At 43.2% G+C, this 26,332-nt stretch overlaps 1 protein-coding gene across 1 annotated transcript in view; it reads left to right on the top strand.

Annotated features, from left to right (window-relative positions):
* The window catches only part of PPP1R9A (protein phosphatase 1 regulatory subunit 9A), a 364,256-nt gene that overhangs the window by 181,134 nt on the left and 156,790 nt on the right, over positions 1–26,332 (top strand). Inside the window, exon 5 of the mRNA XM_030200679.1 lies at positions 9,330–9,434. Coding sequence (XP_030056539.1) covers positions 9,330–9,434 — 105 coding nt within the window. The remainder of the gene's footprint in view (positions 1–9,329; positions 9,435–26,332) is intronic.

Here is a 26,332-nt window from a genome sequence, read left to right on the forward strand (position 1 = left end):
TGATTTTCCGGATTTAATTTGTGATGTGCTATCTCTCACTGTTACCAATAACCTACCCTTCAATTATGGGCTGCTCATGTCTTTGTCAGTGGGCAAACTTACAAAATCAGCAAGGGATCAAATACTTATTTCCACCACTGTATCTAATATCTAAATTTAATAAAAGGTATTAATTGTGACTATTTTAGTTTTACTTATTTTTTTTCTGTGTGTTGTCAGTCAATTATGGATGTAAGCTCCACCCCTGGCCCCATCCCTAACCACACCCACTTTAGCCTCCCCAAACAGTTGGGTCACCAACCGCCTATGAAGGTACTCACAATTAATGCACCAGTCAAACTTTTGATTAGAATTTCTAGTGTACCTAGGGTGGGGCGGTGGAGGCAATCTGCCCCGGGTGCCAGCAGCGAGGGGGTGCGTGGAGTAGGCGCACTGTCGGCTCTGCCAGACCCCTGCCCAGGAACAGGAGGTTGACGTCTGAGGGGGCAGGGGACCTGCAGAGCTGATAACTTGCACCTGCTCCACGCACTCCCTTGCTTGGAGGAGGGAGTGTGTTCTGCTTGGACAGGGAGTACACTGCCTACGCGCCGCCTGGGGTACTACATAAGGTAGGTACACTGCAGATTACAATACTGGCATTATGAACTAGATTCAGTAAATGGTGCTGAAAAAAGTCCACACAGAGCACTATTCTGTTAACATCACTGTGAGTTGCGTGCCATTTATAGAATAGTGCTTAGAATGGATTTCCATGCGCTAGCGTCAGTGCATGTCTTTGACGCGTGCTGAGGTCCTGTTTTACTGTAGCAGGTAAAAGGTTGTCCATTTTTGGGAAAAAGAAATGGCCATGCGGTAAGTGAACCAGTTACTACAAGGCCATTTCGGTGAGGAGCCCTTACCACCACCCATTCAGATGATGGTAAGGGCTCCTGTGCTAACCTAGTGGCAATGATTACCACCGATTAAGTTCTGGCACTACAAAGGCAAGGTAGGGCTACCATGCAGGTAGCATGTGCCGGTAGTTCTGAAGTTGGCGTCTAAGCACCACTGAGTTTGTTTTGCGTCCATTCTCTTTTCATATAGATGCAACCAAAAATTAAAGGATATTGCAGGAGAACTTACACGCTTAGTAGAAAAATAACCTCCAGTAGATAGAATCTGTAGCAGTAGGAAATCACAATATCTTTGAGGGAAAGCTGTGTTGTTGACACTCTGTCAAATGGTCCAAAGCCTTTGACGCAGCGGAATATTACCACGAAATGCTGGCCCAACATCGGATGGACCAACAGAAGTTATCAAAAACAGCTAAGTCCTCTAATCAGAGTGTTAGTTACAAAGAGATTTGGATGATTTGCATCATGGTATCACTATTGAGGATAAAATTTATTTAACTTTGGAGATTTAATGGACTTTTTTTTATACCAATGATTGTATGAGTTAGCACTGAAACAGTTGTTGTGCTTACTTCCTTCATTATTTAAACCTGTTACATTGTATGTCTGAAGATATTGTGATTCCTACTGCTACAGATCCTATCTATTGGAGGTTATTTTTCTACTGAGTGTGTAAGTTGTCCTCCAATCCCCTTTAATTTTTGGTTACATCTGGGTGCAGCCATTTATATAACCCTATAGCTAGTGTAAACGGTGAAAGCAAGCTCTCTGTGCTAGTATTCTGTAAAGAACAGAATTTGCCTTTGGTAAGTGTCCTGTTAATAGAATTACCCTTCAAATACTGTAAAATCAGATACAGGAGCAGCAATATGAAAATGATAATCTGTTCAATTGAATTCATAAGAACAGAAAGCTCTTTTTTTGGCTCTCGTTTTGCTGGCTCTTCATCGGTGAATCATGTCAAATCAGGGAGAGGAGGGTGGTAAAATTAAAATGGAATTGAAAATGTATACTGCGGATGTTTCACAGAATCTCTTCCTCTTTTAGAAGTTTGAACTACTTGATTCCAGGAACCTTCAGTGTGGAAGCAAAGTTTATGCCCTTGAAAATGATGATGTGGGACAGGCGGAGGACCTGAGTTCAATTCAGGGTCAAGTCTTTGGTCCCTGGGTTAGCCAGAGCTGGGGATTATGAGGAAGTAGTGGTAATGGCCCTTGGGGAGAAGGAATCTTAGCAGTTACTCTGTACTGACATCTATCAGCCATATTAAGTGTGTACAATCCTTGAACACCTAAAAAAAAAAAAGCATAAGAGCCAACTCTGTGGGTGTCTAGAGAGGCATAATTTACATTAGACTTGGCAACCTCAATCATTTTGAAATAAGAATATAAGGGCATAAGCACTGCTATACTGGGACAGGCCGAAGGTCCATTAATGGCCAATCCAGGTCACAAGTACCTGGCAAGATCCCAAAACAGTAAAACTGATTTTATTTTTGCATTAATGAAGAAGTATTGCAGAAACTTGTCTAACATTTTTAAATGACTTGTTTCATTACATCTTAGAGGTCCACTGTCTACATATTGGCATCCTAAACTAGATTTTTATGCTGTATGTTTTATTATTGTTTTCTTTATGAGAAGAAGGCCTACTATTAGTTATTTATGGGCCCAATGTTTAGGCTTTATGTGTTTTATTTAAATAAACAATAATACTGACAGGTACATGTGATATATATTGCTGTGAATTTTATGGAATACTTTGTCAGAAGGATGTTTTAAGTTTTGACATAGAATGGTAATATAGGTTCTAAAAATTGTACTACTGTTGCTAGGTAAATATCTAGGCCAACTTGGGTGTAAGTCAGAAAGATGAGATTAAAACAAAAACAAAAAAAACAAGCAACTAAAGCAATAAATAAAAGTTTGTTGAAAAGGTTATTGGCTTCCATTTTGGTGAGCTTCTGTTTTGTATCTCCTGGGTGGGTTTTTAGCTGTGCCATAACGTGCTTCCAGAAGTTGAATTAGTGCGTGATCTTTGCTCTGAGAAGGTGATCTGTGCTTTAGGTTGGCTGTAAAAGAGGTTGTTTGGAACACCACTCCCATGTATATACTCTTAGTGGGTGTACATTTTCGATGCTTGTTTTTCCACTTCCATTACTTTGAGCAATTCCTTAGTTTTTGTTGAAAATGTACTTCTCAGAGAGGCCTATTTACTAAGCTTTCAAAGTGTGCTAACTACATACCCCCCTGTTTACTAAGCCATGCTAGCGGCTGCCATGCAGCAATGCCGACACAGCCCATTCAAAGTTCAGTGGGCTATGTCGGCATTAGCGCACTGCAGCCACTCGCGCGGCTTAGTAAATAGGGGGGATAGTGTTATCAGTAGAAACACCTAAAGAGCAAATCTGTAAGCTCACGCTCAGAGCTACACACCACTTATGCACGTCAAAGGCATGCTTAATTGGCGGTTTCACGAGTAAATGCATTAGGCACAATTTTATTTTATTAAATAGTGTATATCCCACCAATCTACTATTCTTGGTGGATCACAATTAAACATACACAAATATAAAACAAACACTAACATTATACATATCTAAACACATACCCAAATTTATAAAAACAATACAAATCTATTCATTACAATGTCTTTTTAACTCTTAAATTGACAACAATATTTGTAGCAAACTCTCAAAAGTTTCCTCATTTTTCATAAAAGACGCGCTGAAGTAACATGGTCTTTAATATCTTTTTAAACGGTTCCATGTTTCTCGGTGATCTTACAGCAGAAGGCAAAGTGTTTCACAACTTCGATCCAGCTATATATTAAAAAAAATTGAGGTTCTATACTCTTCCAAATAGATTGTTCTGCCCCCATTTTGCATGGAGGCAGGTTGCCTGTTATTTATAGGTATACTAGTAAAAAAGACCTGTTTCTGACACAAATGAAACGGGCGCTAGCAAGGTTTTCCTCGAAGTGTGTATGTTTGAGAGAGTGTATATGAGAGTGACTGTGTGTGAGAGAGAAAGAGTGAATGTGCGAGTGTGTGTGTGTGTGTGTGTGTGAGAGAGAGAGTGAGTCTGGGTGCGAATGTGTCTGTGAGAGAGAGAGTGTGTGTGTGAGAATTAGAGTGTGTGCAAGTGAGTACGTGAGACACAGTGTGAGAGAGTGTGTTTCATACTGATACAGTGTGTGCGAGAGAGTGTGTGTGTGAGACACAGACTCTCTGTGAGACTGAGTGTATGAGACCAAGAGAGTGTGTGAGTGACTGTGTGACACATAGAGAGTGAATGTGATACAGTGTGAGACAAAGAGTGTGTGAGAGACAGTGTGTGAGAGTGAGAGAGAGAGAAAGACATTGACTGTGAGAGAGAGAGAGAGAGAGAGAGAGAGAGAGAGAGAGTGTGTGTGTGAGACAGAGATACCTCCCGCCCCCCTCTCTCTCTCTCTGGTGTCTGAGCGTTACTGTGCAGGATGCTGAGCTCTGGCTGTGCTTCAAGGAACTGACCAATCCTATTTAATAGAATGCACCTCCAACATTCTGAAGCCAAGAAACCTCGTGTGGTTGGTCACTTCTGCTTGTGACGAACCCGGAAGTACGTGATGTCAATTCAGGAGATGGATACAGAGAGCAGGAATGCCTCAGCCATGCAGTCAGCTTCAGAATGTTGGAGGTGCGTTTTATTATATAGGATGTTGGACATTGTATATATCAGATTGCATTGCCTATAAAAATTTACAGTTCTTGTGCCCTTAAGAAAGGCAGGAAGTGCCTTTGGACAACAAATCTTAGTCTTCTTGCAGTGCTCTATGATAGGCTCTTCCTGAGCACATGTCCCTGTTCCTTATGGGACTTTTCCTGCTGACTGGCCCTTATCCGCTGTGTATGCTGGGTTGTAGCTGGCCCACTTTTCTCTCCAGTAGAGTGGAGGGGGAATCTGTCTAAAAGCATGATGCACCTTGTTGCATGCTCCCCCTTCAAGCTACTGTAATATCACCAAGTGTTTACCAGTTTAAAAGTATTTCCAGTATCTACTCTGTCAGCTTGGTGCTGAGATCTCCCAGTTCCTCTTGTGTACAGAGTGAACTGGTAGAGAACAGACTCCCATTTCTGCAAGGCAGAGACTCTTGCCCAGCATATCTAATCATATGTCAATTTCTTTTGTTTGAGTTTGCATTAAAGAAGATTTTGGTTCAAAAGTTCTGAGTTTTCACAGTGATGTTCTATACTACGATTTAAGCTGCAGTCTATCACAGTCAGTAAAAGGGATGAACATAGATTGAATGAAAAGAAGGATTGTCCAACAAATTTAGTGGTCCATATTGTAATAATGGTATGGGTTGATGCAAAAGTAAGCTAGAAGCAATCATGGCAGGTACACGATTAGTTAACACTTTAAATACCAGTAACAAATTTTTGTATTGAACTTGAAATTCAATCGGTAACCAGTGAAAATGCATAAGAGTTGGTGAGATATGTTCAAACCTTGATAACCTGTGTAGTACACATGCAATTTGTAAACATTTCAATACCTTTTCAGGTGATCCAATTAACAAACTATTACAGTAATCAAAATGTGGAATGATAATGCTCTGCACTACAAAGCTGAAATTTCCTTTATAAATTAACACCTAAATGCTGTATTGCGTAACTCCGAGGTAGACATAAATATGGGAGGAGCATGGGCAGAGCAATGGATGTGGCACCAAGTGATATGCATAACTTATAGAATGCTATCATTTGTGCACTTAAATGTGCCAACTTACACCTGCTGTTGACATAGTGCAGGGGGTCATACCTAAGTTTTAACACACCAGTGCAGGTTTGTGCTAATATTCTATAATGACTTAGATGGGTCTAAGTAGCGTTATAAAATTAACGCTAAGTACACCCTATTGTAGCGTCTAAATTGAGGCTCCAAGTTATAGATTTGCCTCTGTAAAGTGGAAATTCCTTTTACGGGGTGTGATATATGTGGAGATTGTGCCTTGCAGTTAACACAGAGGTCATTACTGTGCTTTTTAACTAGCAATTATTGTCACTAATTCAATTTAATTGAACTTTACATGTGTAAATTTAGGCATGGAATTTACAGGTGATTTAAAAAAGGGGGTGCAGAAATAGGAGGGTCGTGGGTGGAACAGGGACATTCTTAAAATTAAAGCACAGTGTTATAGAATAACGGGGATGCATACCTAATGTAGGCGTGTACATTTGCACCCCACTTCAGTTGATGCAAATGGTCATGCCTAAAGTTAGGTGCGATTCCTGGGTGTAAGCACTGTTCTGTAAACTGCACCTAACTTTAAGCATGGCTTGTAGATTAGCGCTTTTTTCATCACTGGTTTTTTTGGTGCCATATATAGAATCTATGCCTATATGTCCTTATAAAATACTGCCTAAGTAGGCACCTACTTGGGCTTTTCACTTAAGTATATTGTTCTAAAATAACCCTCCACGTGTATTACAAAGATGTCTACTGCACTCTGGATTACTGAGAACTTTCAATATTGTAAAATAGAAAAGCCATAAGGAAATAATGTGGTCTGATAGCTATGTATACATTATTACGGAGCAGTATTGGTTTGCCCAATGCCATCTTTTATGTTGAGCTATAATGTGATTTTAAGAAAGCTACCCATCAACTATTAAGGGCTTCAGAGAATCTGATATGCTGTCAGTGACAGCCACAGCAAGCTCCAGGATACACAGGGATGATCAGAAGCAAACGCCTACGGTAGAGGCTGTTAGCGCCATACTAGCGCCGGCATTTGCTACCACCCCGTGATCAGAGACCCCGAGCACATGAAACAACGCGCTCGAAGGCTCTGAACACAACTAGCATGCAAATGCATGTAAAACAGGGCTAAACATATTCATTTCCAATGATCAGCGACCAGCGTGCCAAAGATTGGGTCGCTGGCTGCGGCAAACCCTATGCCAGCTCCGAGCTGGCGATATGGTTTGCAGACCATTGGAGAGGAATGGTGAGCCCAGTCCAGCATACATTTGCATTCTAGCAGGCCCCCATTCCCCCCAACAAAGCAAACCTGGAGGCCCCCCCGAGCGACGGGGGGCTGGAGGTCTGGCAGACCTCTGGTCCCCCCCCCCCAGGTTCAGGGAGGGCTGGAGATCCGGTGGGTTTCCAGCCCCCCTAACTCTCCTCAGCATTTAAAAAAAAAGTCCTTGGTGGCCCAACACAGTTCAGGGAGGGCCGCAAAATGGCAGCGCCCAGCCCTGCCCAGGGTATCCTGGGATGTGCTGGGCGGGGTTTCACACCAATTTAAGGGAGAAACTCCCTTATATGGTGTGAAGCCCTGCCCAGCACATCCCAGGATACCCTGGGCAGGGCTGGGCACCTCCATTTTGCGGCATCAAAGGAAGAGGAGGGAGGCAGGCTACCTCTCTCCTCTAACCCAAGGTAGGGGGGTGGGAGATTGACACTGGTACACCAGGGACCCTTGCCAATGCTGGGGGGTTAGGAGGGGGCTGGAGACCCACCGGATCTCCAGCCTTCCCTGAACTGTGTCGGTAGGGGGACAGGGGGACCGGAGGTCCAGCGGACCTCCAGCCCCACTGTCGGGAGGGGGGGGGGGTTGGATGCCCACTGGGCCACCAGGGACATTTTTGAAATGCTGAGGGGAGTTAGGGGGGTGGAGACCCACCAGATCTCCAGCCCTCCCTGAACCTGGGGGGTAGTTGGGGTCTGGTGGTCCCATGGACCTCCAGCCCCTGTGTTTGACAGACTTGGGCTTTTGACAGCCCAGACCTGTCAAACAAGTGCGGGAGGATTGTGCTGAGTGCATGCTCAGGCACAATTCTCCCGCACTTCTACCCCATTATCAGAGAGAATTGTGTGCTTAAACTTGCATGCAATTATCTCTGATCATAGGTCTAATAACTCCCCGTGCTGTTCCAGCGCTGTTTTTAGAGCACTGTTTGGAACAGCATGGGGCTTTTGATCATCTGGCAGACAGTGCTGTGTGGCAGTCTTTTTTGTTCTGCTAATTTTGATAAAACCATATTGGGAGGGAAATAGAAAGCTAATGTGACTCCAGAAAGCATGTCTTATAACAACTATGGCTGGCAGTCAGCTAATGCAGAGCATTCCACTATCTCATGTTAACTTTCTTAGAAATCACTCTGTACCCGAAACTCCAAGTTCATCTGGATAAACAGTTAAGAGTAAAGGGTCATGGATTTGATATACCATCTTTCTGTGGTACAGACACAGTGGTTCAAGGAAATTATATGTAGACACTTTTTTTGTCTGTAGTGGGCTCTTAATCTAATTGCCCAATATTCAGCTTGCGGTGGTATGTGGCGTTGGAGCCGCTCACAGCTGTGGGCTGAACTGACCCCAGATATTCAATGCCCAGGGCATGCGTGGCTCCTGGCATTTAATATCCGCGTATCAGCGGTCACCCGGAAGTTAACCGGGCACTGGCTGACACGCATAAAGGGGTCCTTTTACCAAGCTGCGGTAAAAAGGGCCCTGCACTAGTGGCAGGAGGCTGTTTTTGCTGTGTGGTGAGGCCCTTTTAACCGCAGTAGATAAAAAGGACAAAAAATGGCTATGTGGTAAGATTTCACTTACCGTGTGGCCATGTGGAGGGGGGGGGGCCCTAACCCAGTGGTAATCAGGTAGCACGTGGCACTGCCCATTTACCACCAGATTAGCACCTGTGTAAATATTTTTTGAATATTTCCGCTAGAGCCAGAAATGCTGCGTACTGGGGGTGGAACTACATTGGGCCGGCAGTAGCTCCAGATAGCTGCGTGGAAAGACAGTGTTGGGCTTACCCCCGCTTTGTAAAAGGGTCTCAAACTTATGATAGCCTTTTTGCTGTCCTAACTTTATGTGATTACTTAGCTGGATAGTGGACTGAAAATTGTTGCTAACTGGCTAAGTAAGGTGCTTCACCCCTAACCTAACTGGTTAGGAGATGGCCGGTTAGTGGCAACATTCAGCAGCACTAACCGGTTAAGTGCCACTGTATATTAGGTGCTGGCTCCCTCAGCGGTGTTTAAGCTGGGTAAACCCTTTTAAATATCGGTCAGTAAGTTTTTAGTAGGCGGGGCCATGGAGGGTTAAGTGACTCGCCCAGGGTCACAAGGTGTTGCAGTGAAAATCGAACCCAGTTCTCCAGGTTCTCAGCCCACTGCACAAAACCTTTGGCTACTCCTCCACTCCACTTACAAAGTACAGTCCTGCTCAGACAGTTATTTCTGTTCAGAAATCAAGCACAGTTCCGAACGTTATCTTAATGCATTTGTTTGTTTCAACTATGAACTGGTGGTTTACTTGAAAGATGTGTCAGCACCACTGCTATAAAATAAAATCCTACAGCATTTTATTTCTGTTGATTTTCTTTCTTTTAGTGTTCACTTCTAAGTGTGAGAAGTGATGGCATGTTTCTCTTTTCCAACAGGATCCAAGTAAATGACCAAATTGTTGAAGTGGATGGCATCAGCCTGGTGGGAGTCACGCAGAATTTTGCAGCCACTGTTCTCAGAAACACCAAAGGAAAAGTCAGGTAACAGTATTACCATGTTGTAACTTAAAATGTTATGACTTAGGGTCCGATGCTCGAAGGTTTGTGGTAGAATGAAATTCCACTGCGAACCTAGCGCAGGAAAATAGCTGCAGCATGCTCAGAGTCATGAGCATGCAAATTAATGCTGCACTGATAGGCTCAGGCACTGACAGGAAAGTTGACAATAAGTTTAAAAAAAAAGAAAATACGGCATTCCATGGCAACCCCCAACTCAACCCAACACCTCTTTCCACCCTGTGCCCCCCAAACATATCCCTGGTGGCATAGGAGCTTGCTCTGTGGGTGTTTGACACCCCTAATATTGAGAAAATTCCTTGTATGTGTCCAGGGAGGGGTTATTTCCATAGGGCTTAGCACCCCCAATAATTTTGAAAAGTTAGCTCCTATTCCTGGTGGTCTAATAGACCCCCCCCCAAGCACCAGCCCAACTACCCCGCCTTCCCCCAAAACTTAAAAAATGCTCTGCTCTAGTGGTCCAGTGGTGCTCTGCTGGTCCTGTGCCCCCCCCCCCCAGTGCCCTCCTGAAGTCACAAAATAGCCTTGTGATCCAGTGGGACCCCCTGGCCAGGCCAAATCTGGTTTGGACCCCCCCCCCCCCCACTTTTACACCATGGGGTAATTATTATTAGCATTTGTATAGCGCTACCAGACGCACGCAGTGCTGAACACCTGACACAGAGAGACAGTCCCTGCTCAATAGAGCTTACAATCTAAAATAATACAGACAGACAAGACAATTAAGGGTGAGGGAACTACTGGATGAGAAGGAACGAGGGGGGAGGCAAATGAGTAGTGGCTAGGAGCCAAAAGCAGCAGTGAAAAGGTGGGTTTTCAGCATAGATTTGAAAACAGGTAGAGATGGAGCTAGACGTACAGGCTCAGAAAGTTTATTCCAGGCATAAGGTACTGCGAGAGAAAAGGAACGAAGCCTGGAGTTAGCAGTGGAGGAGAAGGGGGACGACAAGAGAGATTTGTCCAGTGAGCGGAGGTCACGGGGGGAGGGAATGTAGGGAGAGATGGGAGTGGAGAGGTAATGGGGGGGGGGGGGGGGATGCAGAATGGATGCATTTAAAGGTCAGTAAGAGAAGTTTGAACTGTATACGGAAGCGGACAGGGAGCCAGTGAAGTGACTTGAGGAGTGGGCTAGTGTGGGTATAACGATTTTGGCGGAAAATAAGCCGTGCTGCAGAATTTTGGACAGACTGGAGAGGAGAGAGATGACTGAGCGGAAGACCAGTGAGAAGTAAATTGCAATAATCCAAGCGAGAGGTGACAAGGGTGTGGATAAGGGTTTTGGCAGCGTATTCAGAAAGGAAGGGGCGAATTTTGCTAATGCTGTAGATAAAGAAACGACAGGTTAAGAGGCTGTTTATGTCTGGAAAATGATGATAAAATTATAGAGTATATATCTGTGCAAATTTGGGGCAACAACTCATTGGAATTCTTCTTTCTAATGTGACCTTCTCTTTTCAGCTTGCCCTCGAGGCAGGTTTATTCAGTTCTTCTTTTACTAAGGTGCGCTATTGTTTTTAGCGCGCGTTAAAAATAGGTGTGTGCTAAATGCTAGAGCTGCCAATGTATTCCTATGGGCGTCTCTAGCGTTCAGCATGCGCCTTTTTTAGTGCACGCTGAAAACGCTAGTGCACCTCAGTAAAAGACCCCCTTAGTGCCTTAATCAGCCTTTAGCAACTGTTTTCAAGTGTATCTGTTTCTTGACCTTGTTTTGTACGCTGAAGTCTGCTTCTGATCTTATATGCAGTTTCCATAGCTGTTTGCAGCAGTGTGAGTTCATCCTTCTGGGTATTCTGTATGGGGTCCTTTTACTAAGCCGCGTAAGCGCTTACGCACTCCCAGCACACGTCGATTCCGAGTTACCGCCCTGCTACCGCGTGGCCATGCAGTAATTTCATTTTTGATGCGCGTTCCTACTCGTGTCAGAAAATATTTTTATTTTCTGGCACACGGGTGGTAATTGGCATTTGAACCCGTGTTGACCATTACCACCCGGTTAACGCGTGAGACCTTACTGCTAAGTCAATGGCTGGTGGTAAGGTCTCAGACCCAAAGTGGATATGCACCAATTTTCATTTTGTCACACATCCATTTTCGGCTAAAAAAAAAAAGGTCATTTTTTACAGGTGCGCTGAAAAATGATTCTGTGCGCAGCTAAAACACACACCTACAGTTCTGCAAGCCATTTTTCAGTGCACCTTAGTAAAAGGACCCCTCTGCTTGTTAATCTGTCCATTGCAATACCTTTAGGGACCTCTGAATCTGTCCTGCAGAAGGCAGAGTTTTAGCTTTTGATATGTGATTACATATCCTTCACATCATTGTCATCCCTCTTTTTAATTCCACTTGAGGCAGGCAAGTCACTAGAACCCATGTTGGGGTGCTCTCTATTGCTCCTGTTCACCAGCTATTTCGTGTTTAACCCTTTAGCTGCATAATTAATTCAAATGCATTCTGATTTTGATATGTCTGAACCTAGCATCCCAAGGGTTAAATCCATCTTGTAGTATAAGAAATATATTTAGCAAGCCTTTTCCCTTCCTGATTCTGCGCTGAGTTGATTTCTGCAGTGACATCTGTGTTGAACTATGACTGGTAAATAGTAAGGCAGTGGGCAGAAAGCGTATCTTTCAGAATGTCCCTCTGCTGTGCAGTGGCTGCCAAGTAATCAGGAGACAAGGATACTGATCCCTTATTACAAAAGCACAGGCAGCTCATCCCTCAGCATTAATTCATCTGTGATGAATGTTTTTATAGAGAGGGGCCACTGTGGTTCTAGCTTACAACCATAACCTATCCAAAGTGTTCTTACATATAGAGGGGCATAATCGAACAGAAACGCCTATCTCCATGGGCGTTTATCTCCGAGAACGGGTCCGTGAAGGGGCGGACCGAACTGTATTTTGGGAAAAAATAGACGTCCATGTTTTATTCGACAATTTGTGAGCTGGGCGTTTTTGGTTTTCAGCGATAATGGAAAATGAAAGCGCCCAGCTTAAAAACGAATAAATCCAAGGCATTTGTTCGTGGGAGGGGCCAGGATTCGTAGTGCACTGGTCCCCTCACATGCCAGGACACCAACCGGGCACCCTAGGGGGCACTTTTACAAAAACAAAAAAATGGTAAAAGAGCTCCCACCTTGTGTGTTGAGCCCCCCAAATCCCCCTCAAAACCCACTGCCCACAAGTCTACACCATTACTATAGCCCTAAGGGGTGAAGGGGGGCACCTACATGTGGGTACAGTGGGTTTGGGGGGGTTGGACGACTAAGCATTAAGCAGCACAATTGTAACAGGTAGGGGGGGATGGGCCTGGGTCCACCTGCCTGAAGTCCACTGCACCCCCTAACAACTGCTACAGGGACCTGCATACTGCTGCCAGGGAGGTGGGTATGACATTTGAGGGTGAAAATAAAAAGTTGTGAAACATCATTTTTTGTGGTGGGAGGGGGTTAGTGACCACTGGGGGAGCCAGGGGAGGTCATCCCCGATTCCTTCCAGTGGTCATCTGGTCATTTAGGGCACTTTTTGGGGCCTTATTCGTGAAAAAACAGGGTCCAGGAAAAGTGTCCTAAATTCTAGCTAAAAACGCATACTTTTTTCCCATTATCGGTGAAATGCGCCCATCTTTGTTCGGCAGATAACCACGCCCCAGTTCCGCCTTCGCCACACCTCTGACACGCCCCCATCAACTTTGTCCGCATCCGCGACGGAGTGCAGTTGAAAACGTCCAAAAATCGGCTTTCGATTATACCGCTTTATTCGTTTTTGTGAGATAAACGTCCATCTCCCGATTTAGGTCGGAACTTGGGCGTTTTTCTCGTTCGATTATAAGCAGGATAGTAACATAGTAACATAGTAGATGACGGCAGAAAAAGACCTGCACGGTCCATCCAGTCTGCCCAACAAGATAACTCATATTTGCTGCTTTTTGTGTATACCCTACTTTGATTTGTACCTGTGCTCTTCAGGGCACAGACCATATAAGTCTGCCCAGCACTATCCCCGCTTCCCAACCACCAGCCCCTCCTCCCAACCACCGGCTCTGGCAAACATGCCTGTACCTATAGGAGAAATCTTTATGATATTATGTCCTGTGCATAGCCACAATTATAGCCAAGTATATATGTTTATAATATTTTAACGTGCAAAGAATTTGTTTAAACAACAACAAAAAGAACCCAGGAGGGTGACTTTCATCAGAGATTCCGAGGGTAGATTCAATAAATGGTACCCAGAGTAAGGTGCCAGGGGTTCTTTTACTAAGCAGCGGTAAAAGGGGGCATGCGCTAGCGTCAGCTCGTGTATTTGATGCGCTAAGGCCCCCCTTTTACTGCAGCAGGCAAAAGGCTGTCTGTTGTTCTGGAAAAGAAATGGCTATGCGGTAAGTGAACCACTTGCCATGCAGCCATTTCGGGGAAGCACTGCTTGCTAGGTGGCGGTAAGAGCTTCCGTGGTAACTCCGCCATGGTAGAAACGTTTTTGTAGCGCTGGAAATGGCACGCAATGAGGATGGGAACTACTGCCGGGCTCCTGCAGTAGTCCAGCGGTAGTTCCGGGCTGACGCACGGCAAGGCTGTTGTGTTCCAACCCTATAGTAAAAGGGCCCTAAGCTAGTATTCTGTGTAAAGAGCGCTTTGTGCAGAGCATCCTTTATAGCAGTGTTTCCCAAATCCGGTCCTGCAGTACCCCTTGCCAGTCAGGTTTTCAGGATATCCACAATGAATATGCATGAAAGAGATTTGCATATAATGGAGACAGAGTATTCAAATCAAGTTCATGTATATTCATTGTGGATATACTGAAAACCTGACTGGCAAGGGGTACTCCAGGACTGGATTTGGGAAACACTGCTTCATAGAACACTAGCTTAGCGCGCATTTTGCACCTAACTTTGGACACGAGAATTTACATCTTCTAAAGGCTGGTGCCCAACTGATGGCAGGTAGGCACGCAAATGCAGGTATTGTATAACATCGAGCCTGATTTCTGGGAATGCTCCTGACCTGCCTGTGCCCCTCCCATGGCCACACCCCTTTAGAGCTGAGCACTATGACATTGATTGTTAGCGTCTAATTGACTAATTAGTTTACCTGTGCATCTGGGATCCACAACCAAAGCTGAGCAACCTATATAAAATCCAAGGGAGAATGTCAGGCTGGATAGTAACCAGCCTTAATTCTAAGGCAGAGTTTTAAAGAAAGGTGGCTATGCTGAAAAACTCCTCTATAGTAACTCCAGTTGGTTCATCCACTATTTCTTTTTTATAAAACACATTAGAATCTGTTTACTAAGCTCTTGTTTAATGCAGGAGTTATCCTGTTCTAGCAGTGAGCATGAGCCTGTGCTAACAGTGAATGCAGCTTACTAATAATTACCTTTTTCCATTTTCAGTAAAATCTTTGGCCCTTCGGCAGCAGTATTGAAAACCTGCCTGTGGCCTGCACTGGGCCTTCCCACTGACCCAGCTTCCTGTTTGGGATGGATCAGAGGGAAGTCCCAGTGCAGGCCTCAGGCAGCTTTTCAGTACCACTACCGTGGCTGCAGGCCCAAAGATTTTACTGAAAATGGGAAAAAGGTAAAACTGGGTGGGAAGGGGGAGTGAAGAGAGCCACCAGTGGTCTGGGGGGGTGGAGATGTGTCAGAGCATGTGCGGCTGGTGGTGAAGGCAATTAGAACAAAAGGTGCCTGTGGGGGGGGGGGGGGGGGGGGGGGAGGGAGGGAGGGAGAGAGAGAGAGCGAACTTCGGGTGGCTGTGGGATGGGGGAGGGAGAGAGAGAGCAAACGGGTGGCTGTTGGGGGGGGGGGGAGAGAGAGAGTGAACTTTGGGTTGCTGTGGGAGGGGGAGGGAGAGAGAGCAAACCTGGGGTTGCTGTGAGAGGTGAGGGAGACAGGAAGTGAGAACCTCAGGTGGCTGTGGGTGGGGGGGAGCTAGAGAGGAAGAGAGAACTTCAGGTGGCCATAGAGGGGGAGAGAGGAAGAGAAGAGGGAGAAAACCATGAGTGGTCATGGGGGGGTGAGAGGGGGGGGGGAGGACCGCAAGCAGGGCTAAAAGAGGAGGGAGAGATGCTGGATTGTGCATGGGGGAAGGGGAAGGGAAAAATAGGGACAGAAGTCAAATTGAGGGAGAGAAGGATGGAGGGAGAGGGAGAGATGTTGGGCTCAGAGAGAGGGTTTGATAGATAATGGACCTGGAGTGGAGAGGGTGGAGGGAAGGAAGAAAAGGAGAGAATTGTTGGATGGGAGGGGGGATTTGAGAGAGAGGGAAGAGAGATATATAATGGACCAAAGCTGCAGTACCTGTTCAATGGATGGTGGAGGAGCTGAAGCCCCCCCAGCTGAAGAAATCTTTTGCCCGAGTCATGCTCTTTTTCCTCGTACTGCCTCAGGAGTCAGGAAGCCAGCCGGATGCTTCCAGCCACCAATTCTTGTACTCCCCAAGCGTGCTCAGTTTGTGCATGAACTGTGCATGTTCAGGGAGTGCCAGTATCAGCGGCTGGAGGCACCCCACTGATTCCCTCGCTCCTGAGGCAGCAGAAGGAGGAGGAGGGCTGCTTTGGCAGTAGATGTCTTTGACTGGCAAAAGTATGATATCTAATGGAGGGGGGGGGGGGATGTGTTCTTCCCCCTCCCCTCCCCAATGGACTGCTGTCTATGTCCCGCATTTAATCACTCAATTACATTTAAAAATTTTCATCAAATGCAGACCTATTTTTTCATTTGCAAGATTTAGGACACCCTGTTTGCAAAGAGGGTGTATTATTCTGGAAGGCATGCACACATTTTCCCGAAAGTGAGTGCATGTGCAAAACATCACACATGCAGGAAGCATTGCAGATGTGTGAATTAGTGCACACATGCCCACACTGTGAAAAAAGAGTTCACACTCTTTGCAAATAGTGTACACTAATTATAATTATTATGTAAAGGTATATGGATGTAATATTTCAATGTAGTTTAACCATGTCATCCAAATATTAATGCAAGCAAGCATATGAAACACATCCTATGCCTGATAATCCTATCTTGCGAATGCGTATTTAGGGTATGTTGGTTCAAGAAGTAGTTTGGAACCGGTAATGCTGTTTGGCTTTCAGCAGACCAGTGGACTTCCTGCTTGTTACTGGCTGTCATGTTCTGTTCTGTATTCTGTGATGCCAGCGCTTTGCTATTGCTGATGGTAATCAATAGAAATAAAATAAAACATGGCCAAGTGCAGTGGAGGAGTGGCCTAGTGGTTAGGGTGGTGGACTTTGGTCCTGAGGAACTGAGTTCGATTCATGGCACAGGCAGCTCCTTGTGACTCTGGGCAAGTCACTTAACCCTCCATTGCCTGCCATGAGTGGGAAAGTGCAGGGTACAAATGTAACAAAAAAAAAATAAGATGATACCTTTTTTATTGGACATAACTTAATACATTTCTTGATTAGCTTTTGAAGGTTGCCCTTCTTCGTCAGATCGGAAATAAACAAATGTTGGTAGATGACAGTTTATATAAGTGAAACATCAAAGCATTCCAGTGACAGTCTAACAGGATGGGGGTGGATAGGTGAGAGACAGGAAGAGGTGTGTGTCAAAATATTTAATCATTCTGACTTCAAAGGTCTTACGTTCCTGTATTGTTTTAAAGTTCCCTTTCAGGATTCTTACCATGAAATCACTGATACAGTGTTCTAGTTTTGTAAAGTGCTGCCCCACAGAGGTGACATCCTGATTGGTACTAGCATTTTTCATATGGTGTCTATGTAAATTAAATCTCTTCTTTAGCATCTGACTTGTTTTTCCAATGTAGCAGACTTTGTTGCATTTTTTACACTGAATGATTTATACCACATTGGAAGATGAGCACATGAAAGATTCCTTAATGTTGAATATTTTTCCTTTGTGAATGACCGTGGGGTCCTGTGAAATGTTTTGGCATAGTGTGCAGCTGGATATATTGCAAGGATGTGTGCCATTCTCTTCTTTTTGAGTCTGTGTTGGGAGCTTACGTCTAATTAGCTTGTGTTTTCAGTTGGGTGGCTGTCGGAAGGCCAGCATTGGTGGGGATGGGAATATCTCTTTCAGTAATTCATCCTCCTGGAGTAGAGGCTTCAGATCTTTTATGATTTTTCTTAATTTTTCCAGCTCTGGGTTATATGTCACTATAAGGGGGATTCTGTCTGTGGCTTTTTTTTCTTTGTACTGTAGCAGATTTTCCCTGGGTGTTTTGAGGGAGGAGGCAATATTCTTGGAGATTATTTTGGGGTTGTAGCCTTTCTGTTTGAAGGATGCAGACAGGATTTCAAGGTGTCTGTCTCTGTCCCCTGGGTCAGAGCAGATACGGTGGTACCTTGTGGCTTGGCTATAAATAATGGATCTTTTTGTATGTGAGGGGTGGAAGCTGGAGTTGTGGAGGTAGCTGCATTTGTCTGTGGGTTTCTTGTGTGTGGATGTTTGTATATAGCCATTGCTGATTGAGACTGTGGTGTCAAAAAAATTGACCTTTTTCTGGGGAGTAGTCAATCTTGAATCTGATTGTATGAATATGTATTGAAGGAATTGTAAAATTGTTTCAGAGTTTCTTCCCCCTCAGTCCAAATCATAAAAATGTCATTGATGTACCGGTTTAATTTTAATTTACACAGACACCATATGAAAAATGCTAGTACCAATCAGGATGTCACCTCTGTTGGGCAGCACTTTAAAAAACTAGAACACTGTACCAGTGATTTCATGGTAAGAATCCTGAAAGGGAACTTTAAAACAATACAGGAACATAAGACTTTTGAAGTCAGAATGATTAAATATTTTGACACCCACCAGACAGGGCTTAACACAGATCTGGGTTTTCTAGCCCATTATAAACCATAAAATTGTAGTGCTTTGTCACCCTCCTTATTTCCGATCTGAGGAAGAAGGGCAACCTTCGAAAGCTAATCAAGAAATGTATTAAGTTATGTCCAATAAAAGAGGTATCATCTTATTTTCTTTTCCATGTTTTATTTCTATTGATTACCTTTAAAAGTGGACAAACATGGCTACCACACCTCTCTATTGCTGATGGAAATTGATTGATGTGTTGAGATGAGATGATGTTCTGGAAAAAAAGTGGTAACATATTTGTTTTTATAGTGTCTGTTGACACAGAGCACACAGCTCAAAACAGTATTGTCAGAGAGTTTTGGAGATTGTTGGTTAAATTTTCTTTTAACCGTAAGGTTTGATAAAAATAGGAATTTTTTATTTATTTCTTCTGATTAATACATTTTTTGGAGGGGATAAATTAATTTTCCAGTCTTTGCATTATAGAATAATGGTTTTGACAAAGTATTCTTGAAGAAAAATAGGTATTTATGTGCAGTATAAATTAAATTATGTGTGTGTATGTGTGTTTGGGGAGGGGGTCTATGAATACTGTAAATAGCTAGGTGCATGCATTCTTTGCTGTGGGAGCATTTTTAAGAATTAACCTATATGACTACCTAGTACTCAGTTATGGGACAATTTTGAAAGTGTGTCTTGATGAGATGGATGAGAGATGTATGTCTGAGTAGAGCCCGGAGATTGGAGTTGACCATTAGCATCCAGGTCACAGGTCAAAATTTGTGAATAGAATTGTGAGTAGAACATCTATACTTTGATACTGATACCAGGAAAATATTCAAATAGTCTACAAGAAAAACTGTGGGCCCTGTTTACTAAGCTGTTTTATAGGTGCGTTAACCATGTACGCGCGTTAACTGTGTATGCGCCTACAATATCCCTATAGTTGCCTACACGGTTAACGTGCGTGCTAATTGTAGGCGCGTTAAAAATGCTAACGTGCCTTTGTAAACAGAGCCCTATGTTTGGAATATGGAGTGTATCAGTTTTATAGGGCTTGTGGGAAGTTCCACTGCAGCTGAATATTGTTATTATTGTGGAGCATTTCTACATGGTTTGGCTAGAATTTACATGTCAATATATAAACATTTGGGGTACAAAAAGAGAACCTGCTTTTACAGCACATTTCAGCATTATAAAATCATACTGTATGTAGCAGTGTATATATTTTTAGATTTTATGTGGAGCTTTTTATTCTAAACACAATCCTAGTGTATTTTACAGTCAGAACCTGAAAATGCACGTACAGTACTCTGTGGGTTGTCAGCCCTGCAGATGCAGCGCCTGCCTAGTGAAAAGAGTGTTTTTCATTTAACTTGCAACTCATTTTTAGAGTTAACTACTCAAATATATTGTTCCAGTAAAAGGCTGTCATCAACAGTAGCTTTAACATTTGGTCATGATGGGAGGGAAGGAGTTGATAGATCAGCTAGAGAAAAGATAATAGGAAGGAGCCAGGGAGAAAAGAGCAAGTTCTAAAATGGGCACATAGTCAAATAGGATGAGTCAGAACAGAGAGAGAGAGAGAGAGAGAGATGAAGGAAAAAAACCAGATGCAGAAAGAGTCAAATTCTTTTTTATGTATTAATTTTCTGACATTAAATTTGTAGCAGAATTTAACCCACATTTTCTATGCCAGTCATAAAACATAAATGTTACCATACTGGGACAGACCGAAGATCCATCAAGCCCAGGATCTAGTTTCCAACAGTGGCCAATCAAGGTCACAAATACCTTGCAAGATCCCAGAGCAGTAAAACGGATTTTATGCTGCTTATCCTAGAAATAAGCAGTGGATTTTCCAAAGTCTATCTTAATAATGGCTTATGGACTTTTCTTTTAGGAAGTTACAGTATCTTCTTGCTTCTAATATACCTAAAAACATTTTTACTATATGTTTTTGCCTTCAGTGCAATCAATCTTCTTTTCAAAGTCTCTCTTTACCTTCCTTATCAGCTCTTTGATTTTGACTTGCCATTCCTTGCCATTTTCAGTCAGATCCTTCTTTCATTTTCTCAAGGATTTTCTTTTAGCTCTAATAGCTTCCTTCACCTCACTTTCTAACCATGCCTGCTGCCGTTTGGCCTTCTTTCCTCCTTTTTAAATACATGGAATATATCTGATCTTTGCTTCCAGTATGTATTCCAGTATGGTATTTTTGAATAGCACCCATACCGGATGTACATTTTTGATCTTTACAGCTGCTCTTCTAAGTTTGTTTTTTGACCAGCTGCACATTTTGCCTTAAACATTTTTTCTGGCACATCAGCTTGTGTCTAGCTTTCTAGAACCTAGACTGGAGTTTTTTGGGTTTTTTTTTTTTAATTTTGTTTTTTTAATTCTGAGCAAACAGTGCCTTATCAAATGTAGTTCTCTGTTTTCTGTATCATTTTTTTAATGCTGATCTGGTTATTTGTCCCCTCATGTAGCTTTGAAGCAGGATTAACTTTTGTATCTCACTTTCCATGCAAATGCTCCCTTCCTTTAGCTTCTCCAGTAGTGGAGGGCTTATGGGTGAAATTTAGGAAAAGGTTTTGGGTAGTTATGCAACAGAGTATTTATGTGAAATGTCCAAACAGGCATCCATTTTGGGTATATTCCATAAATGATGCTAGAAAAAGCCCACTGAGCACTATTCTATAAGCTGCACCTAAAGTTAGGTGCGGTTTATAAAATTGCGCTTAAGTCATAAGAACATAAGTGTTGCCATACTGGGACAGATCAAAGGTCCATCAAGCCCAGCATCCTGTTTCCAACAGTGGCCAATCTAGGTTACAAGTACCTAGCAAGATCCCAGAACAGTACAATACATTTTATGCTGCTTATCCTAGAAATAAGCAGTAGATTTTCCCTAACTCCATCTTAATAATGGCTTATGAACTTTTATAAGGAAGTTATCAAAACCTTTTTTAAACACCGCTAAGCTAACTGCTTTTACGATATTCTCTAGCAACGAATATGGTACACATTGAGTGAAGAAATATTTTATCCATTTTGTTTTAAATTTACTACTTTGTAGCTTCATTGCGTGTCCCCTAGTCCTAATATTTTTAGAAAGAGTAAATAAGCAATTCAAGTCTACCCGTTCCATTCCATTCATTATTTTATAGACCTCTATTATATCTCCCCTCAGCTATCTCGTCTCCAAGCTGAAGCGCCCTAGCTGCTTTAGCCTTCCCTCATAGGGAAGTTGTCCCCTGTATCATTTTTATTTCCCTTCTTTGTACCTTTTCTAATTCTACTATATCTTTTTGAGATACGGTGACCAGAATTGCACATACAGTGGGGGAAATAAGTATTTGATCCCTTGCTGATTTTGTAAGTTTGCCCACTGACAAAGACATGAGCAGCCCATAATTGAAGGGTAGGTTATTGGTAACAGTGAGAGATAGCACATCACAAATTAAATCCGGAAAATCACATTGTGGAAAGTATATGAATTTATTTGCATTCTGCAGAGGGAAATAAGTATTTGATCCCCCACCAACCAGTAAGAGATCTGGCCCCTACAGACCAGGTAGATGCTCCAAATCAACTCGTTACCTGCATGACAGACAGCTGTCGGCAATGGTCACCTGTATGAAAGACACCTGTCCACAGACTCAGTGAATCAGTCAGACTCTAACCTCTACAAAATGGCCAAGAGCAAGGAGCTGTCTAAGGATGTCAGGGACAAGATCATACACCTGCACAAGGCTGGAATGGGCTACAAAACCATCAGTAAGACGCTGGGCGAGAAGGAGACAACTGTTGGTGCCATAGTAAGAAAATGGAAGAAGTACAAAATGACTGTCAATCGACAAAGATCTGGGGCTCCACGCAAAATCTCACCTCGTGGGGTATCCTTGATCATGAGGAAGGTTAGAAATCAGCCTACAACTACAAGGGGGGAACTTGTCAATGATCTCAAGGCAGCTGGGACCACTGTCACCACGAAAACCATTGGTAACACATTACGACATAACGGATTGCAATCCTGCAGTGCCCGCAAGGTCCCCCTGCTCCGGAAGGCACATGTGACGGCCCGTCTGAAGTTTGCCAGTGAACACCTGGATGATGCCGAGAGTGATTGGGAGAAGGTGCTGTGGTCAGATGAGACAAAAATTGAGCTCTTTGGCATGAACTCAACTCGCCGTGTTTGGAGGAAGAGAAATGCTGCCTATGACCCAAAGAACACCGTCCCCACTGTCAAGCATGGAGGTGGAAATGTTATGTTTTGGGGGTGTTTCTCTGCTAAGGGCACAGGACTACTTCACCGCATCAATGGGAGAATGGATGGGGCCATGTACCGTACAATTCTGAGTGACAACCTCCTTCCCTCCGCCAGGGCCTTAAAAATGGGTCGTGGCTGGGTCTTCCAGCACGACAATGACCCAAAACATACAGCCAAGGCAACAAAGGAGTGGCTCAGGAAGAAGCACATTAGGGTCATGGAGTGGCCTAGCCAGTCACCAGACCTTAATCCCATTGAAAACTTATGGAGGGAGCTGAAGATGCGAGTTGCCAAGCGACAGCCCAGAACTCTTAATGATTTAGAGATGATCTGCAAAGAGGAGTGGACCAAAATTCCTCCTGACATGTGTGCAAACCTCATCATCAACTACAGAAGACGTCTGACCGCTGTGCTTGCCAACAAGGGTTTTGCCACCAAGTATTAGGTCTTGTTTGCCAGAGGGATTAAATACTTATTTCCCTCTGCAGAATGCAAATAAATTCATATACTTTCCACAATGTGATTTTCCGGATTTAATTTGTGATGTGCTATCTCTCACTGTTACCAATAACCTACCCTTCAATTATGGGCTGCTCATGTCTTTGTCAGTGGGCAAACTTACAAAATCAGCAAGGGATCAAATACTTATTTCCCCCACTGTATTCAAGGTGCGGTCGTACCATGGAGCTGTACAAAGGCATTAAAACATCCCCATTTTTGTTTTTCATTTCTTTCCTAATAATACCTAACATTCTGTTTTGCTTTCTTAGCTGCCACTGCACACTGAGCAGAGGGTTTCAACATATCACCACAATGACAGTTTCCTGGTTGGTGACTCCTAATGTGGAACCTTGCTATAGTTCGGGTTCCTCTTTCCCACATGTATCACTTTGTCTTTAGTGACACAGCTGCCTGTAACAAAATACTGGCTAAGACCTCGTTGGCGAAAAGATAACCCTGCTAGTCCTGACTCAGTTCTGGGTTCAAGGTGTGCCTGAAGTGACTGAAAACTGTGGAAAAACATTTGGGAGGGAAACCAGGCAGTGAATCCAATTATCTTTTCTTTTCAAAAAGAAAGAGAGAGAATATATACAATGACAGCAGAAGGGAAAAACACAGGGAAAGCACATTGTAGTAGAAAGATAGGGTTTTCTTTTATTGATTTGGATAAAGTTAGGAATAGTAGGTGCAACAAAGAAGGTCACAGAAGAAAAGAAGAAGAGTCGAAGACAGAGGGGTAATCGCCTGAGGGGGATCCGGTACAACTTCAGCCCCTTCAGCAAGCTAGCCACCGCCAGAGAGACTTCTGAAAACAACAGGAGAGCTAAGTGACTGTTACAAAAGAAATAGGGAAAGTACGAAAAGTGTGCGCATGTTTGAATATTGCTATTTAGCTCTAGATCAAGGAAAACAAGTGCAGAGAACCCACTTTTTCTCTACAAGACATTGCAGGGAACCTGATTAATGCATTCTGCCGAGAGCCGAGCCTTTAAAATATGCAGAAGAAAGCGGAAATCTTAAAAAATATCTGTCCTAATACAACTTAGAACTGAGCCGAAGAATTTTGTGTTGTGCATGAAGTAATATGCTTATCCAACAAGTGCATTGAATATTGACTGGGAAGTTCTTAAATGTTTGGATGTTTGCAAACTGTTGTTGAAGATTTCTAATCAGTTTCATAGGTCTGACTGTTTGAATCTGTTTGCTGGTGCTAGAAAACGTGAAGCACCTACTAAAAAGACATTTGCTCAATAGCTCAAGGAAGCAGTTTCTTCTGCCAGACTTCCTAAGGTCTTTTGACAAGAAGAATGTTTACCTCTTTGGCCAAGTCTCATTCAGTTTCCCAGGTGTGATTTCTGTAGTTCTCATTGCATTAATTTGCAAAGTTTTACAGGCTAGTTGTTCAAATGAGAAATGAAGATTGCTTTGCTGCAGTACACATGTTCTAGACTGGTATGGTTAGACAAAAAGGAAGGAAAAATTAAGTCTTACCTGCTAATAATTTTTCTTGAGTTTAACTAGACCAGTCCAGAAGCCCACCCTGCATTTAAAGTGATCTTCTCTTTATCACTACTTTTTTTTTTTTTTAGTTAATCTTCTTTGGTGAGGCCAAGGGGTTTTATGATTTCTTTCCTCCAAGTGTTGTTATCCAAGGTATTTGTTAGGGTAGTCCACATTTGCTTTGTTACAGAAGTAGAACTTTGGTTTCAGTTTTGGTGCCAAAACAGCCCCAAATTGTAATTCTGTCTTATATCTGTTTCAGCCAAAAATGCCAGTGCATTTTTGGCTAACTCTAAAATTCCCCCTCACCGTGAACAAAAGTGGACCCCACTCCCTTCCTCCAAACAAAAGTGGACCCTACTCTGCTTCTCCCTGAACAAAAGTAGGCCCCACACTGCCCCAGCTGAATAAAAGCAGTCCCCACTACTGGCGATCCACCTGTAGCCCCCCCCTCTCCCTCCCCAGGCCTACTTTACAAACCCTGGTTGTAAGTAGTAGTAGTAGTTCAACCAATTGAGGGAAAAGGTACCTACGGAAGAGGGAGAATTGTGTTAAAGCTTTATTTAGAAAAGAAATACTGAGCGATACATTGAGTTACTTGTTACATTTAAGGGGTTAACTGTTATATAAAAAGTTTAATTGTTTTTTTGAATATCATAACAAATAAAATTGCTTCAATAAAAAAATGTTATCTCTTCTATAAAGAAAATTTGGGAAAGAGTTCTAAATTTAGTTTATTTTTCCTCTCCCGCCCTTTGAGGATGGGAGACGGGGTTACTGTCTCTGCATCACTCCTGGTGCTCTGCAGCATAATTTTCCGGAACTTGGCCCGACTACTGCCATCTGTTTCTGGGAAATGCGCAGATTTCATCCGGAACACCAGGGGTGCATGTTAGAGTATGGACGGCAGTGTTCCCTCTAAGTGGAGCACATGAGTGATTGCTCATACTTTTAGGAGCATTGCTCACAGATTTTACATGGTTGCTCACAAAGATATTGTTGTACTATATACAGAAATGCATTACTAATACTAGCGCTCAAAAATTGTTGGTTGCTCACACGAAAAAAACATTTGCACGCACTAGGAGACTTCTTAGAGTGACGGACGGGCGCTCGGTGTATTCTATAAACCGTGCGGAAATTTAGGCTTATTCTATACGCCTAATTGTATTTTGTTTCAGCACCAATTTTTTAGGTGTGATATATAGACTCTAGTCCATAATGTGCACTTAAATGCGGGCATCTAGATTATAGAATTGCCCTTCTGATGTCATTTCTGACTGAAAACATTCACTACGTTGGTTGTTTGGAAACCTCCCACAGAACATAACTTGCTCACCTCTTGTCCATATTTTCCATTACTATTTATTCATTCTTGAAAAGTAAGCTTGTTATTTTGCTTTTAAATTGGGACCCATGCACTATAAAACACAAGTTTTGTATACCATCGGCCCAGCTGTTTCCATGTTTATCTTGAAGCCATTCATCCATTTCTGCTGGTTGGCTGGGTCCTTGGGCTGTCACTTTTTATAGCATATTCAAATGTAGATATCTGATGTCCCTTGTATCAACTGCCAGAGTGGTACCTGATTTTAGATTAATTAGCAGCAGTAGCTTAGGAAATTTGTCACATTAATGACACAGCCCATCCAAAGTGAATGGTCTGTGTTGGCACAAGCGCACAGCCAGCCACGCTGCCGGCTTAGGTTTGTTAAATAAATGTCGAAATTTTCTTTTAGAATGCAGTAATAGTTCTGCTGTGAAGCTAACTGCTTACAGATTCCTAT

The sequence above is a fragment of the Microcaecilia unicolor genome, chromosome 1 (genome assembly GCF_901765095.1).
Source record: "Microcaecilia unicolor chromosome 1, aMicUni1.1, whole genome shotgun sequence".
NCBI lineage: Eukaryota > Metazoa > Chordata > Amphibia > Gymnophiona > Siphonopidae > Microcaecilia > Microcaecilia unicolor.